Source organism: Leucoraja erinacea, chromosome 18 (genome assembly GCF_028641065.1).
Source record: "Leucoraja erinacea ecotype New England chromosome 18, Leri_hhj_1, whole genome shotgun sequence".
In the NCBI taxonomy this organism is placed as follows: Eukaryota; Metazoa; Chordata; class Chondrichthyes; order Rajiformes; family Rajidae; genus Leucoraja; species Leucoraja erinaceus.
In genome coordinates, this window is record NC_073394.1 from 37409754 (window position 1) to 37426073 (window position 16320).

General features: G+C 43.1%; 3 protein-coding genes across 4 annotated transcripts in view; 2 read left to right on the forward strand and 1 right to left on the reverse strand.

Moving 5' to 3' along the window:
- LOC129705939 (nucleobindin-2-like) overlaps positions 1-11882 on the reverse strand; it is a 39089-nt gene extending 27207 nt beyond the window's left edge. For both annotated transcript variants that reach the window (XM_055649869.1, XM_055649868.1), the window contains exons 1-2: positions 11710-11882; positions 8606-8743 (exon numbers count right to left, since the gene is read on the reverse strand). In XM_055649869.1, the coding sequence (XP_055505844.1) occupies positions 8606-8743; positions 11710-11727 (156 nt within the window). In that variant the 5' untranslated portion in view covers positions 11728-11882. The remainder of the gene's footprint in view (positions 1-8605; positions 8744-11709) is intronic.
- rps13 (ribosomal protein S13) overlaps positions 1-16320 on the forward strand; it is a 319891-nt gene that overhangs the window by 117767 nt on the left and 185804 nt on the right. The gene's annotated exons all lie outside the window — the stretch shown is intronic.
- pik3c2a (phosphatidylinositol-4-phosphate 3-kinase, catalytic subunit type 2 alpha) overlaps positions 14484-16320 on the forward strand; it is a 157884-nt gene continuing 156047 nt past the window's right edge. Inside the window, exon 1 of the mRNA XM_055649867.1 lies at positions 14484-14609. The gene's annotated coding sequence lies outside the window, so the exon portion shown is untranslated. The remainder of the gene's footprint in view (positions 14610-16320) is intronic.

A 16320-nucleotide genomic window follows, 5' to 3' on the forward strand; every position in this document is an offset into this window, starting at 1 on the left:
CCACCACTTGCCACATCTTCCCATCTCCTCCCCGTCTGCTTTCCGCAGAGACCTCTACCTCCGTAACTCCATGGTCAATTTGTTCCTTCCCACTCAAACCATCCCCTCTCCGGGTACCTTCCCTTGCAACCGCAGGAAATGCTACACTTGTCGCTTTACCTCCCCCCTTGACTCCATTCAAAGACCCAAGCAGTCTTTTCAGGTGCAGCTGAGGTTCACCTGCACCTCCTCCAACCTCATCTATTGCATCCGCTGCTCTAGGTGTCAACTGCTCTACATCAGTGAGACCAAGCACAGGCTTGGCGATCGCTTCGCCCAACACCTCCGCTCGGTTCGCAATAACCAACCTGATCTTCCAGTGGCTCAGCAATTCAACTCCCCCTCCCATTCCGAATCCAACCTTCCCATCCTAGGCCTCCGCCATGGCCAGAGTGAGGCACACCATAAATTGGAGGAGCAGCACCTCATATTTCACTTGGGCAGTTTGCACCCTAACGGTATGACCATTGACTTCTCTAATTTCAGGTAGTCCCTACTAATTTCAGGTAGTCCCTACCCCCCCCCCCCCACCCTCATATCAGGATGAAGAAGGGTTTCGACCCGAAACGTTGCCCATTTCCTTCGCTCCATAGATGCTGTCTCATCCACTGAGATTCTCCAGCATTTCTGTCTACCTTCTAAAACCGAGACTCCTGGTTCTGGACTCACCCAACATCGGGAACATTTTTCCTGCATCTAGTCTGTCCAATCCCTTAAGAATTTTAGACGTTTCTTGAAGATATCCTCTCATCCTTCTAAATTCCAGTGAATACAAGCCCAGTCGACCCATTCTTTCTACATATGTCAGTACCGCCATCCTGGGAATAACCTGCACTACCTCAATAGCAATCATGTCCTTCCTCAAATTAGTACATTCCTAGCACATAGCACAGTTGTGAAGTCCACAATGTGGCTTGTAGCGGTTCAATGGAGGGAATATGCTGGAGGTAATTTGTGCTATACCTGTGCCCTATATCTAACTTTACTCAGAGAGGCACAGACACAAAATAAAACAACTCATAGATCAGTGGTGAATCTATCGAACAAGTCGGTTTATTAAAGGCCATAGCGATGTACATTGGGAAAACAGTGTGAGCAAGCCCAAACTGCTTCAATATGCTAAAGTAACTGTAGGAATTTTATACCCTCATGGTACTTGTGGCATTGAAATTACAATGTCTGTAACATTTCATCTTCGTCTTTCCTCCAGTGTTAACTTTAATCTTACCTTCCTATTATAAAACTCTTCGGCCCATACATCTAATGTGGATAGTATAAACGCCAGGACTCTCCTTGCTGCATGGGGTCCCCTGGTGAAAGTGATGTTGTTTACCTATGGGACACTTGCCTGATAAAATGACTATAACTAGTATGGACGGGTGAGTGATGGTCAGCGTGGACTTGGGGGATGGAAAGGCCCAACTACATGCTGTAGCTTGCAATTCCACTCAAATAATATAATACATTAATCAGTGTTCAAGAAGGAACTGCAGATGCTGGAAGATCGAAGGTACACAAAATTGCTGGAGAAACTCAGCGGGTGCAGCAGCATCTATGGAGCGAAGGAAATAGGCGACGTTTCCGGCCGAAACGCTTTCTTCAGACTGAAGTCTGGACTCAGTCTGAAGAAGGGTTTCGGCCCTAAACGTTGCCTATTTCATTCGCTCCATAGATGCTGCTGCACCCGCTGAGTTTCTCCAGCAATTTTGTGTACCATAGTACATTAATCAGTTCTGGTCCACAATTTGGCCTGTTACAATTCCATGGAGGAGGGGGATGGATCGGAGTGGTTTACTGGGATTATGGATCAGATGCAGATGCTGGGACAAGCGTGGATGGGCATCGTTGGTCAGAATGGACAACAGGCCAAAGGCTTATTCCTGCGTTGCATGACTCTTTGAAGAAAGTTCATTTAAAAAAAGCCTCTCTATGATCCGTTCCGTCAAAGATTTAATATGGGGAGTTTCCTTTGAAGCATGACATCTCATGATCCTCCAACATAATGGGAAATCGAACACCAGGTAGGTGTATAGGTGAACCAATGTACAAATCAGTTGGAGACCTTTTCACAAGGCCTTCGAAAGTAAAGGTGCAGCAGTATAAAATAATGGTGATAAGAGGAAAATACAATAACATTCTAAATAAGTCCACAGTTTACACACATGGTTAAACATTGGATGGGTCATCCCGTTTGCGTTGTCAAAAGGATCGCAGGAAAGCAAACTAGATAAATATTGGAATAGAGTCCCTTTTGCAAACATGCACTGTGCTCAGGGAAAGAACACAGACCCATTGACGATTGTTATACGTCTGTCATTGATGGATTTACTGCAGGAGTTTGACCCATGTTCTGCAGAGTTCAAGAAAATAAAATTGATTTTTAATAGTATATATATATATATATATATATTGAACGGAACATTTTTGCCAAGATGCATCGATATAAATAAACGATAAAGTTTCCCAATATGATCACACGTTTACACAATCTGTCTAATGTAAAACTGATACATAGTGCATAGCTTGACTTTATATTACAGTCTAAAAGAGACAGATTCTTGCAGTGATACCAGAGATGACAAAAACCCATGGACACATTTTTAATGTTAACATTTTAAATGGATATGCAGGGAATGGAGTGAAAGGGATCACGTGCAGTCAGAGGAGATTAATTTAACTTGGCATCATGTTCAGCACAGACATTGCGGGCTGAAGGGCCTGTACCTGTGCTGTATTTTCAATGTAAAATATACCCAAGGGGTCACAAGGCGATCTTGCAAACTCTTGGGATCAAACTCCAGCACCCATAGTCAGGATCAAACCTGGGTCCCTGGTGCCGGAAGGCAGCAGCTTTTACCAGCTGCCCCTGTGTGTGCAATTGAATTTCCTTTATTGTCATTCAGACCTTACGGTCTGAACGAAATTTTGTGCCCATTTCTGATGTTTCTATGATTCTCTGGAGATTTGTACTGGTACTTACAGATACGAGTCCTGCTGTGATTGTCACAGAAAAATGGGGATGATGCCTTTTGATGAATTTTGGTTTAAATTGTTTTGGGAGCAAGTTGTTCAGCAGTCCCATGACAATCTGGCACCCAAAACACAGGACTAGAATCACACATCAGGGAATCAATAGTCTATCTCTCACTCTTGTTGGTTTCCTGCTATTACTTTCCTTCCCACACACCCTGACTATAGAAGATAGTTTCAAAGTTTCCATGCTGTATATCTAAACTAAATTGCATTTATCTCCAGGGATAGAAAAACAAAATATCTAATATGTAGAAAAGAACTGCAGATGCTGGCTTACACAGAAGATAGATAAATAATGCTGGAATAACTCAACAGGTCAGGCAGCATCTCTAGAGGAAACGTGATGTTTCTGGTTGAAACCCTTCTTCACATAGTCAGGGGAGAGGGAAAACTAGATATGAAAAGGGACAGAACAAATCAGAGCCGGCACTCATGGCCAAAGCACCCACAATGGTCCACTGTAGGCTGGGGAGGTGAAAGCGAAGGGATACGAACAGTGAAACTAGCAGGATGATTAGGGTGGGGGAGGGATGGATAGAGGGGGAATGCAAGGTTCACTTGAAATTAGATAAATCAATATTCAAACTGCTGGGTTATAACCTGGTCAAGTTTACCTAACATCAGAATAAAATTAAAAGATTGTAATTCAAGATGAAGGTTGTTAGATACATCGCAACCACAAAGAGAATCAGTTGGTCTTGCGAAATGGAAATACCAGTTGCCTCTTATGTCAAACCCTATCATTCCACCTCAACACTTCCTTTTATTACAATACTGGGACCTTCGTGAAACCTCTACTTCCTTAAAAGGTGGGGGTCATTTGCCACGTCCTCAATATCTCCTACTAACTCTGGCGGATGCACCAGAGAAAGCATCCTATGGGGATTCATCACAGCTTAGTATGGCAACAGCTCTTCCCAAGACAGCAGGACATTGCAGAGAGTTGTGGATGTGGCCCAGTCCATCACACAGATCTCACTCCCCACCATCGACTCCATCTACAATTCTCACAACCTCAGGAATGCCACTGCATGTGGTGCGTGCTCTTTCAGGATGCGACCCTCAGTCCTAAAAGAGTAAATTGTTTACTGCGCGGTGGTGTAGCGGTTGAGTTGCTGCCTCAAGGCGCCAGAGACCCGGGCTCCATCCTGACTACACAGAGTTGCTACGTTCCCCCAGTGGGTTTTCTCCGGGAGCTTAGTTTTCCTCCCACACTCCAAAGACGTACAGGTTCATAGGTTAAGCGGCCGGTAAAATAGTAAATTGTCCCTAGTGTGTGTAGGGTAGTGTTAATGTTCGGTCACTGCAGACTCGGTGGGCCGAAGGGCCAGTTTCCACACTATAGCTCTAAACTAAACTAAAATAGCTGCAGTTATTGGTGGAGCTCGCTTGGTTCTGTGCGTCATTTAACCCGAGCTATGGCAACCAAGTAACGTCCAAGTGACAGTCATAAGTGACAGTCATAATGTCAGGCGTAAGCACACTTTGGTTTACATTCAATATTTGTTTTCTCTATGTTTCTCGAAGTCCATAACCTGGATAGAGTGGAGGGAGAGGGGATGTTTACACTTATAGGAGAAACTAGGGCCAGAGAGCACACTCAGAATAAAAGACGTAACTTTAAACAGGGAGGAGGTGGAATTTATTTAGTCAGAAGGAGGCTTATCTGTGGAATTCATTGTCACAGACGGCTGTGGACAGGTCATTGGGCACAAGGCAGAGATTGACAGATTCTTGATTTGTACAAGTGCCAAGGGAAATGGGGAGAAGGTAGGAGAATGGGCGGGAGAGAGGGAAAGATAGATCAGCCATGATTGAATGATGGAGTAGAATTCATAAGCCGAATGGCTTAATTATGTTCTAAGAACTAATGAGCCATGATGCTTTGGAGACATGGGAGGGGTAACATTAGTGGGTCAGTGGTGCATTGTCGTTTCGTTGTTATGTGACGGATCTGGAAATCAGTGGTGGACCTGCACTAACGTGCTCTTTTCTTTCTCTTTTGCACAACCTTGATGTCTGAACGCGTTCATGTATGGTATGATTTGCCTGGATGGACACCAAAACAAAAATGTTCACTAAATGCAAACACACGTGTCAATAATAATAAACCTAAATCACCTCGATAAGTAACTGGATGCAAAATTAGCCCCTTCTAGAAACACTTCATTTGAATTAAGACCATTTTTAATTGAAACAACTGATTTATTGTGTAAAATTCTTAATACACGCACCATTAGTGTTCTAGTTAATCATCACATTCACTGCAACAGGGACAGCATTCTGGCAGGCTGTCAAACATAGAGGGAAATCACATTCACATTCATCATTCAGTCAGGTTTGGCAGCATCTCCAGAGTAAAGGAATAGGTGACATTTCAGTTCAAGAACCTTCTTTACACTGAGGTCTAAGGTCAGTCTGAAGAAGGGTCTCCACCCAAAGCATCACCTATTCCTTTCCCTCCCCAGAGTTGCTGCCTCACCCGCTGAGTTACTCCAGCCTTTTGTGTCAATCTTCACTTTACACCAACATCTGCTGTTCCTTCCCACACATTCAGTCAGGTTAGTTCAGATTAGCTCAACAAACGCAGTGAAACGACACACATCACAGCAGAGGTCAGGGAATGTATAGAAGTGTCAGAAGGAACAGCAGACGTTCGTTTACACCGCACATCTCTGCCGATGCTGTCTGACCTGCTGAGTTAATCTAGCATTGATTAGATTAGATTATTCATTGTGTGTCTACTTTACGAAATGTAAAGATTCAGTGCAGGTTTAATTTACTTTACTTTAGAGACAGCACAGAAACAGGCCCGCCGAGTCCATACCAACCAGTGATGCCTGCATATTAACATTATCCGACACACTCGGGATAATTTACAATTTTACCAAGCCAATTAGCCTACAAACCTGCACTTTTTTGGAGTTGGAGTGTGGGAAGAAACCGGAAGAATGTCCAAACTCTGTAAAGACAGCGCTAATAATCAGGATTGTACCCGGGTCTCTGGCGCTGTAAGCAACTTGACCACTGCGCCAGCCCTCCAGGTCTCCATGGAGTATCTGTTCGTCACGGCAACCACAGTGAAAGCACAGTTAACTTAAGAAATGAATAGTGGTCTCCAACCTGATCAGCTTTAGGGACTCTTGGAGAAAAATGGTGACACAATGGCACAGCTGGTAAGGTTGTGGGCAGAAACTGGAGCACCCAGAGAAAAAAAAACTTGATGAAACAAGGAGAGAATGTGCAAACTCCACACAGACAGCACCAGAGGTCAGGATCGAACCTGGTTCTCTGGTGTGAGGCAGCGGCTCTACCCGCTGCACCAAGGTGCTACCCAAACCTGGTACCTCTAGACACAACTGACATCATTCAAAGGGCAGTGAAATTAGAAAAAACAATGCCAGTGAGGGCCTTTGTAATTGTTCCATTCTATTAACACTGCTAAACAAGGGCATGTAATGTGTTCTTGACTGCCAGTATTCACATTCTTGCCAGTCTCTCTCTCGTGCAGAAACACAGATTTTTATCCTTACTTTGGCAACATTCCCTGGCAGAAGATGGTATCCCTTCAGCAAGCCAAAGGCCTTGGAGAATAGACACAAAAAGTTGGAGTAACTCAACGGGACAGGCAGCATCTCTGGATAGAAGGAATGGGTGATGTTTCAGGTTAAGACCCTTCTTCAGACTTGGAATGCGCTGCCAGCGGTTGTGGTGGAGGCAGATACAATAGTGGCGTTTTCAGGGCACTTAGATAGGCTGGCATGATATGTGAATACTGGCAGTCAAAAACACATTACATGTCCTTGTTTAGCAGTGAGCATGGACAAAGTTTGTGCTTTGTGTACCTTGGGACAACTCAACTTATTAGATGAAACCAGGACACACATTCACGCTTCAAACAAATGGATTTATTTTCTGGCAACAATATTTGCATTCACTCCCTCAACTGCTTACTCCTCCCAGCAAGCTCAAAGGAACACCAAATAATTCCGTTAAAATTAATACATTAACTTCTTTACTTTAAGAGGTACAGCACGGAAACAGGCTTTTCGACTCACCGAGTCCATTCCAACCAGCGATCCCCATACATCACTCCTAGTTAATTAACCTACAAACCTGTACAAGCTCTGTACAGACAGCACCCACAGTCAGGACTGAACCCGGATCTCTGGTGCTGTCAGACAGCAACTCTACCACTGCGCCACTGTGCTGCGCTTAATTTGGAACATTTGTACGAGGCCATTTGGTGTGGCATAAAAGCATGTAATAAATATGGGACTTAATCTCTCGCAGGCCAAGTATCTATACTTCACAATCCAGTGTTAAGATAGTGGCGTTGAATATCACAGATCGTCCCCAAAATCATCCTGAATGGTATGGAGTCATAGAGTCAGACAACATGGAAATAGGTCCATTGGACCAACCTGGCCATGCTTATCATGATGCCCCATTTAAGCTAGTCCCACCTGCCTGCGTTTGGCCAATAACTCTCTTAAGGGCCTATCCCACTTGGCCGTCATTTGTACCTCATTTACGCATCAAATGTAAAATAGGTCGACATGTCGTCGTCACGTACAAATCACGTGTCATCATGCCGTCTGGTGCGTGTGACGTTGTTAGAATATGCTGCGGCGCGCAGCGACGCATGGTTTCGCACGGTGACGTAACCATGCCTCACCACGCAATACACGCGAGACATCGGGACGCCAGCACGCGACGCCAATGCGTCAGCGTGCGGACGCCAATGCGTCAGCGTGCGGACGCGATACGTCATGCAGATGGCGTGCGAGGATTTTGTGCAGCACGAGACCGTGCGCTACTCCACACTCCTCCACGCCTCTCCATGCGCCCGTCCGCGCTACCCACACGCCACACGTGCATCAGAATGCGACAACCATATTTTTGGAGGTCGTGTAAATGGCGCGCAAATGACGGCCAAGTGGGACAGACCCTTAAACCTTTCCTAGCCATGTGACAGTCCAAATGTCTTTGAAATATTGAACCAAGGACCTGCAAATGCTGGTTTACGACAAAACAAAAGCACTGGCGTAACTCAGCGGGCCAGGCAGCATCTCTGCAGAACATGGCTATGTGACTTTTCAGGTAGGTACCCTTCTTCAGACTCATCAGCAGGAATCAAAAGGGGTGGTCTCAACCAGAAACATCACCTATCCATGTTCTCCAGAGATGCTGCCTGACCCACTGAGATATTCCAGCACTTTGTGTTGTCTTTTAAATGATGTTATAATACCTGCATCAACTACCTCCTCTGGTGATTTTTAAAAGTGATATTTGCCTACCATCACAGATGCCCAGCTATAGTGAAAACTTTAAATGATGAGCAATCCTCTGGCAATATAAATCATGATGGCTGTTGCTTGATTTGAAAGAGTATAACATAGAGTCAATGAGACAGGCCCTTTGGCCCAACTCGTCCATGCTAATCAAGATGCCCCATCTACACGTCCCACCTGCTCGAGTTTGACCCATATCCCTCTACTGGTATCCCCCGTAGGATACATCAAATGCTTACCTGAGTTTCAGGTGATGCCTGTACTTCTGGCTCCTCAACTTTGCTCACTTTGATTTTATCAATCGGTACACTTTCAGCAACAATGATGAAACAGAGCAACAGAAAACAGTCAGACGCCGACGACCACTTCCAACACATCTACACCGTACATAGGAATATACAAAAAGGAATATTGATAAGCAAGTGTTAATACAAAATTCATGTAGTATTAATGTAATGGATTAATTATTAATATAATGGCAATATTATTTTATATTGATACAATTACAATATTAATAATAAAGCATCAGGTTCTCTACAACAGTGTTTATGCTTGTCTACAAAAGCAAGAATTGTACAGTTCTAATACAGATATACAACAAAGATAAGTAGAATTAACATGTAATAGCCAAACCCCTCATGTAATCTCACGGTATATTAGTGTGCATCAAATTTAGTGATGAGCTACAAATTAGCCATAACCGTTCAGCAATAGTATTGAGCAGATGACAAACTCCGGGATAGTGTGTTCCAGTTGACCACACCAAGCAGTTCCAACCATTAGTAAAATGCCACATCATCTTTCCCAGTGGAGCCCAGAAGGCAGAGACACGAGGGCAGAGCAGAGACGTGAGGAAATGCAAATGTCGAAAGCTTGAACATAACAAAGTGCTGGAGGAACCCAGCAGGTCAGGCAGCATCTCTGGAGAAAAAAAGATGGGTGACATTCGGGTCAGGAACCTTCTTCAGACTCAATGCTATTCGTCCCAACCCGAAACGTCACCCATCCTTTTTTCCCCCCCAGAGATAGTACCTGACCTGCTGAGTTACTCCAGCACTTCGTGCTTATCCTCAGTATAAACCGGCATATGCAGTTCCTCGTTCTACAAGTGTCTAGGATGTACTTTTTAAGCATGAAATTACTCCAGCACCTTATGTGATGCCAGGGCAAAAACTGACAAACATATCCACCCTTCTTTATCAATTTTCTATAAATAGAATTAACAAGGCAATGTATTGATTTTTTTTTACTTAACAAACAAAGCCAAATCAAACCTCGGAATGCAATAAAACCAAGAATGAAAGAAAATACTGCCTGATGGTTTATAAATTGTGTTACCAATCCACCTGGCACTGATCCATTATTTAACAGCATAATTGACTAAATATTGCTGGCAAACTAATGGCAATTTTGTGCCGTCCAACATCTAAAGAAGATGCTCCATTGCATCCCAAAATTTACCAATGATGTTTATCAATTCATTTTTTCCAATAATATGCTGCACCAGGTCATACAACGTGAAAAAAAAAAAAGTAAAATTGTCCATTTGAAGTGAGTCATTCCGACAAATCTTCAACATGCATTTGTTTGCAATGTGTGTGTGTGTATTAAAGTACTCTCTTTTGATTTAACATTGCTTCCATCTGCATTGTTACCAGCTTTATGATGAGGAAAATATTTTTAACCAAGAGTTATGAATCTGTGAAATTCTCTGCCACAGAAGGCCGTGGAGGCCAATTCACTGGATGCATTGCAGAGTTAGATTTCGCTCTTTGGGCCAACGGAATCAAGGGATATGGGGAGAAAGGAGGAACGGGGTACTGATTTTGGATGATCAGCCGTGATCATATTGAATAGCGGTGCAAGCTCAAAGGGCCGAATGGTCTACTCCTGCATCTATTTTCTATGTTTCAATGTTTCAGACAAGGGAACATGTATTGACAAACCACCATTTCATCAATTTTAATGTGAGGTTTCCCCAGCAGAGACGAGGAACCGCAGATGCTGGTTAATACCCAAAAGGACAAAGTGCTGGAATAACTCAGCAGACTAGGCAGCATCTCTGGAGAACATGGATAGGTGACATTTCCAGCCTGGACCCTTCTTCAGACAAGAAGGTTTCTCTTGTTTTACTGAACACTGCTCCTGGGATTCAAACTTTGCTCTTTAGTTGTACAATCGCTGGCAGGCAGCATCAAAACAAAGAAATGTAACAGATATTCTTGTTCAGCGTAAAACTATTCCTTTCTGTAATCATACCGTCTCAATATCATCTGAACATTAAGACCAGATTTCTTTCAAATTTGCAAATTTGAAATCTTTGTTGAGCTTCTGCAGAGTACAAAAGTGTTCAACAAAATGAATAAAATGTTTCATATCAAAAAGACAGACTGAGAATTACAGGACGACAAGATATATAACTCATGATAATTGTATTACAGAGTGGATAACAATAAAACGTCTGAAGAAGGGTCTCAACCCAAAACGTCGCCTATTCCTCCTCTCCACAGACGCTGCATCACCCGGTGAGATTCTAAAGCATTTTTTTGTCTACTATCTATTCTGTATATATTTTTATGTTGCCATTATTGTTACTATTAATAGCATTACAATATGTGCAAACTCACAATAATATTATTAGAGAATAATTAACAACAACTGTTTTCTATTCTGTACAACTTTATTGTTGCCTTTATTGGCACTACAAAATGTACAAACTCACCATAGAAGCACTACAGATTAACAACAAAAAGAACAGTTTTCCATTCTGTACAACTTCAATGCCTTTATTGCCACTGCATGACAACACTACAAAATGTACTAACTCATAATAACGTTACAGATTAACAAAGCTGTTCTCTATTCTGCACGACTTTAATGTTGCCTTTATTGTCACCGTATTATAGCACCACAAAATGTACTGACTTACAACTCAGTACATTACAGACATCATTCTGGTAAACCTCTTCTAGTACATTACAGAATAATTAACAACAAAGTTGTGATTTATTCTGTCTGTGTAATTTTATAGTTACTACTATTGATCAATGTTTAATACGGTTACATAGTGCAGGTCAGTTAATCCCATTTTTAGAAAGGAGCTGGGAAACATCATTGTATGAGTGTTTTGCAACATAGCCTGTGAAAGAAACAGCTATTAACATGCTTCTATGTTCTAGGATCTGATCAAAAGACTTGGCACAGAATGTAACGACAGAGTGCGTCTCCTGATACCTGCAGCGGGTTTCATGGCCAAGTTTAAAACATGGCAGCTATTCCAAAGAATGTTTGCAGCATAAACAACTGTCATACAATGAAAAACAGTGCAAGCTTTATTTCTTACCCTGATGTCTGGGTGCATTTTGCTTGCAGACTGGGTTTCTGGTTGCAGCGTCACTGTGGGGTGTGTTGGAGGTAGACAAGAAGAGTGTGGTCGGACACACACACATAAAGTGCTTGCACACTGAGCCTGTCAAAGCACCAAGTCCCAGCACATCCATACAACCCACTGCTGCACCGTGCAACCTAACCCACCTCACCCGCCATTGGCCGGCCGCTGCTCAATGTCCCGCCCCCTCCCCCAGGCCGGCATCCCCATAGGTCCGCCCACCTGTGGGTCATATGTCCGGCAGCAGGTTTGGTTGAGCGGACCCAGGTACGTGGCGCTCTGAGGAACAAGGGGATGTGACGTCCACTCGGTAAGGCTCTGAGCTTTTAAAGATCAATTAAGGATGATTTCACGCGGGCAACAATGTCAACAATGTCTTTGCAGCGATCTTTAACAAATAACACGGGCCATGTCCACAGAACATACACTGCACAGCACAGCCACAGGCCCTTCGGCCCACAATGTCTGTGCTGTACATGATTGCAAGTGTTTTATTGTCGTATGTCCCAAAACGGAGCAATGAAATTCTTACTTGCAGCAGCACAATATATGTAAACATAGTACACTGTAGACATCATAGTACACAGCTAAAGGAAGTTAGATATATAAAACAAACTGTCTCGGTGTACTATTGCTATACACTTGTACTGAACCGTATACAAAATGAATTTCACTGTACCTTGGTATATGTGATAATAAAGTACCATTGAAACAAACAGTATAGTGCAAAAACAATGCCCCCAAAGTCCAGACTGCAATCAAGATAGTTTGGAGTTTATTCAGAGTTTTTAGTGTTCAATAATTTGAAGGTTGTTGGGAATAAGCTGCTCCTGAACCTGGATGTTACAGTTTTCAGCCTGACCAACTCTTATCTGCCTGCACATAATCCATATCCTTACAAGGTAGACAAAAGTGCTGGAGAAACTCAGTGGGTGCAGCAACATCTATGGAGCGAAGGAAATAGGCAAAGTTTCGGGCCGAAACCCTTCATCAGACTGAAGAAGGGTTTGAAGAAGAGTTTTGGCCCGAAACGTTGCCTATTTCCTTCGCTCCATAGATGCTGCTGCACCCGTTGAGTTTCTCCAGCACTTTTGTCTACCTTCGATTTTCCAGCATCTGCAGTTCCTTCTTAATCATCCATATCCTTACATTCCCCGCATATCAAGAATGCCCCTGTCCCACTTAGGCAATTTTTTAGGCGACAACAGGCGACTAGGCTGTCGCCACATGGTTGTCGGGGTGTCGCCTGTATGGTCGTGAGTGGTCTCCTCAGTCGCCCAAAGATTCGTAGCTTTTTTCTGGTCCCCGCTGGATTTTGAAATGTTCAAAACTTTTTGGCGACAGTTGGCTTGACATTGGTTGCCACCAGGATGACATAGGTTGTCGCCAGGATGACGTAGGTTGTCACCGGTGCTGACTTTGGTGAATTCCATTGGCAACTACCTATGCCAATCGGCGACAAGTACCGGCGACTGAATTGTCTTACCATGTCGTAGCTTGTCACGGGTGGACGTAGGATGTCGTAGGTGTGGTCATAGGTGGACGTCCTAAAGGGTCGCCGATTGTCAGTAGCTTGCCGTAGCTTGAAACGTTGCCTATTTCCTTTGACTAGGTGGGAGGTTGTCGTAGACATTGTCGGAGGGGATCCAGTCGGCGGTTTTTCGGCGACCTGCCGTGGTTTAACTTACGGACGTACCGACCCCGATAACGTTTGTTGTGACAATGGACACCAAGCACAACGACCGTTACGGGATCTTTGCGGGGTGCAATACCGGACATGTTCCTGTATTTTTCTCCTGGTATTGATGAAGATACTTCCCTAGATCATTATCAAATCATATATGTGTGAGGGACCATATGAAGTTTATTTATCAATTAAATATTTATGACTAAATAGAGTTTTTAAATGTCACATTTTTGGTGTCCAAAATGGTGATAAAACAATGAAAATGTATCTGTTATGAAAAAAAGTTTTTGACTTTCGGTCTTAAAGTTATCTAATTTATATCTGTTATTTGTAAGGTTTCACATGATGGGTAGATTTTTGTGAAGAACAGTGTAATCGTGTAAAAACCTGAATAATAATCTCATTCCTCAAAATCTCTCCAGTATTGTAAAAAGACTCATCTAATACCCCCTAATCCAGGCACAATTCTCATAAACATCTAGTTGCAAACATGAGAATGCTACTGTACAAGAAAGATATGCATTGGTGGGATTCCGCATTAGGAATTTTAGCACCAATATTGATTGGCAAACTTAACAACAAAAGGTTTGAAATTAATAATAGAAACAAGGAATTGCAGATGCCTGTTTACAAAAATAGACACAAAGTACTGTAGTAACTCAGCAGGTCAGGCAGCTTTTCTGGATAGGTGACGTTTCGGTCAGGACCTTTCTTCAGACTGATAGTAAAGGTTTAAAATTAATTAATTGAGCAAGGAGAGCAAAAAGCAGTTGTCACACTTGGTTTAACCAGTTTAATACTCATTAGAGCTGAACAAGCCTTCCAACACATTTAATCTGCTCCACTGCATAATCTCCTCAAGGTATGTCTACTTTGAAGAAGTTCTCTCTCGGACGAGAGTTCTGCAACATCCTCTCGCTGCTCCCTCTATGATTCCTCCTGCTCTTCGACTATGACCACGTTTTAATCCAGTCTCGCTCATTCATTTGTTCTTTCTGTCTCTACATCACTATCGATATCTCTTATTTCCCTCTCCGCTGACTAGTCTGAAGAAGGGTCTCGGCACGAAACATCACCCATCCCTTCTCTCCAGAGATGCTGCCTGACCCGCTACCTTCAAGCTAAGATGATGTCTGATGTGGTGGAAAACACAAAGGGTTAAGACAGAGTAAGAACAAAATGTTTTCATACCTTTAGGGCATAGATTTCAGGTGATTGGTGCAAGAACGTGACACAACATGAGAATATGCTGTTTTTTAAATAGAGGGATTTGGATTTGGAATGTACCTCCTCAACAACAGTGAAGACAGACTTAATAGGACACAAAGTGTTGGAGTAACTCAGCGGGTCAAGCAGCAGCACTGGAGAAATTGGAGATGCTACCTGACCCGCTAAGTTCCTCCAGTACTTTGTGTCCTTTTGGGTGCTAAACAGCATCTGCAGTTCTCTATTTTTAATACTAGACAATAGCTTATTGGATAAAGACTTGTTGGAAGAAGTATTGCAGGATTGTGGGGAAAGGGCAGATGAAAAATACGATCTGCTTTATTCTAAATAAAGAGGCAATGGTGACTCATTGCACTCGATGACCCCCTGTGGTGTACTAATGAATGTTCCAATGATCAGCAGGAGTGATCATCATCAAACTAAATCATACTTAGCTCCCGCTGTGGTACACGTACATCCCTCAAAGTTCAAGGTAACTTTGAGGGTATGAGACGTGAATTGGCCAAGATTGACTGGCAATTAATTCTAAAAGGGTTGACGGTGGATATGCAATGGAAGGCATTTAAAGACTGCATGGATGAACTACAAAAATTATTCATCCCAGTTTGGCAAAAGAATAAATCAGGGAAGGTAGTGCATCCATGGATAACAAGGGAAATCAGGGATAGTATCAAAGCAAAGGATGATGCGTACAAACTAGCCAGAAAAAGCAGCATACCGGAGGACTGGGAGAAATTCAGAGACCAGCAGAGGAGGACGAAGGGCTTAATTAGGAAAGGAAAAATGGATTATGAAAGAAAACTGGCAGGGAACATAAAAACTGACTGCAAACGTTTTTATAGATATGTGAAAAGAAAGAGATTAGTTAAAACAAATGTAGGTCCCTTGCAGTCAGAAACAGGTGAGTTGATCATGGGGAACCAGGATATGGCGGACCAATTGAATAACTACTTTGGTTCCGTCTTCACTAAGGAAGACATAAATGATCTGCCGGAAATAGCAGGGGCCCGCGGGTCAAAGGAGGTGGAGGAATTGAGTGAAATCCAGGTTAGTCGGGAAGTGGTGTTGGGTAGATTGAATGGATTAAAGGCCGATAAATCTCCAGGACCAGATAGGCTGCATCCCAGAGTACTTAAGGAAGTAGCTCCAGAAATAGTGGATGCATTAGTAATAATCTTTCAAAACTCTTTAGATTCTGGAGTAGTTCCAGAGGATTGGCGGGTAGCAAACGTAACCCCACTTTTTAAGAAGGGAGGGAGAGAGAAAACGGGGAATTACAGACCAGTTAGCCTAACATCGGTAGTGGGGAAACTGCTAGAGTCAGTTATTAAAGATGGGATAGCAGCACATTTGGAAAGTGGTGAAATCATTGGACAAAGTCAGCATGGATTTACGAAAGGTAAATCATGTCTGACAAATCTTATAGAATTTTTCGAGGATGTAACTAGTAGCGTGGATAGGGGAGAACCAGTGGATGTGGTGTATCTGGACTTCCAGAAGGCTTTCGACAAGGTCCCACATAAGAGATTAGTATACAAACTTAAAGCACATGGCATTGGGGGTTCAGTATTGATGTGGATAGAGAACTGGCTGGCAAACAGGAAGCAAAGAGTAGGAGTAAACGGGTCCTTTTCACAATGGCAGGCAGTGAC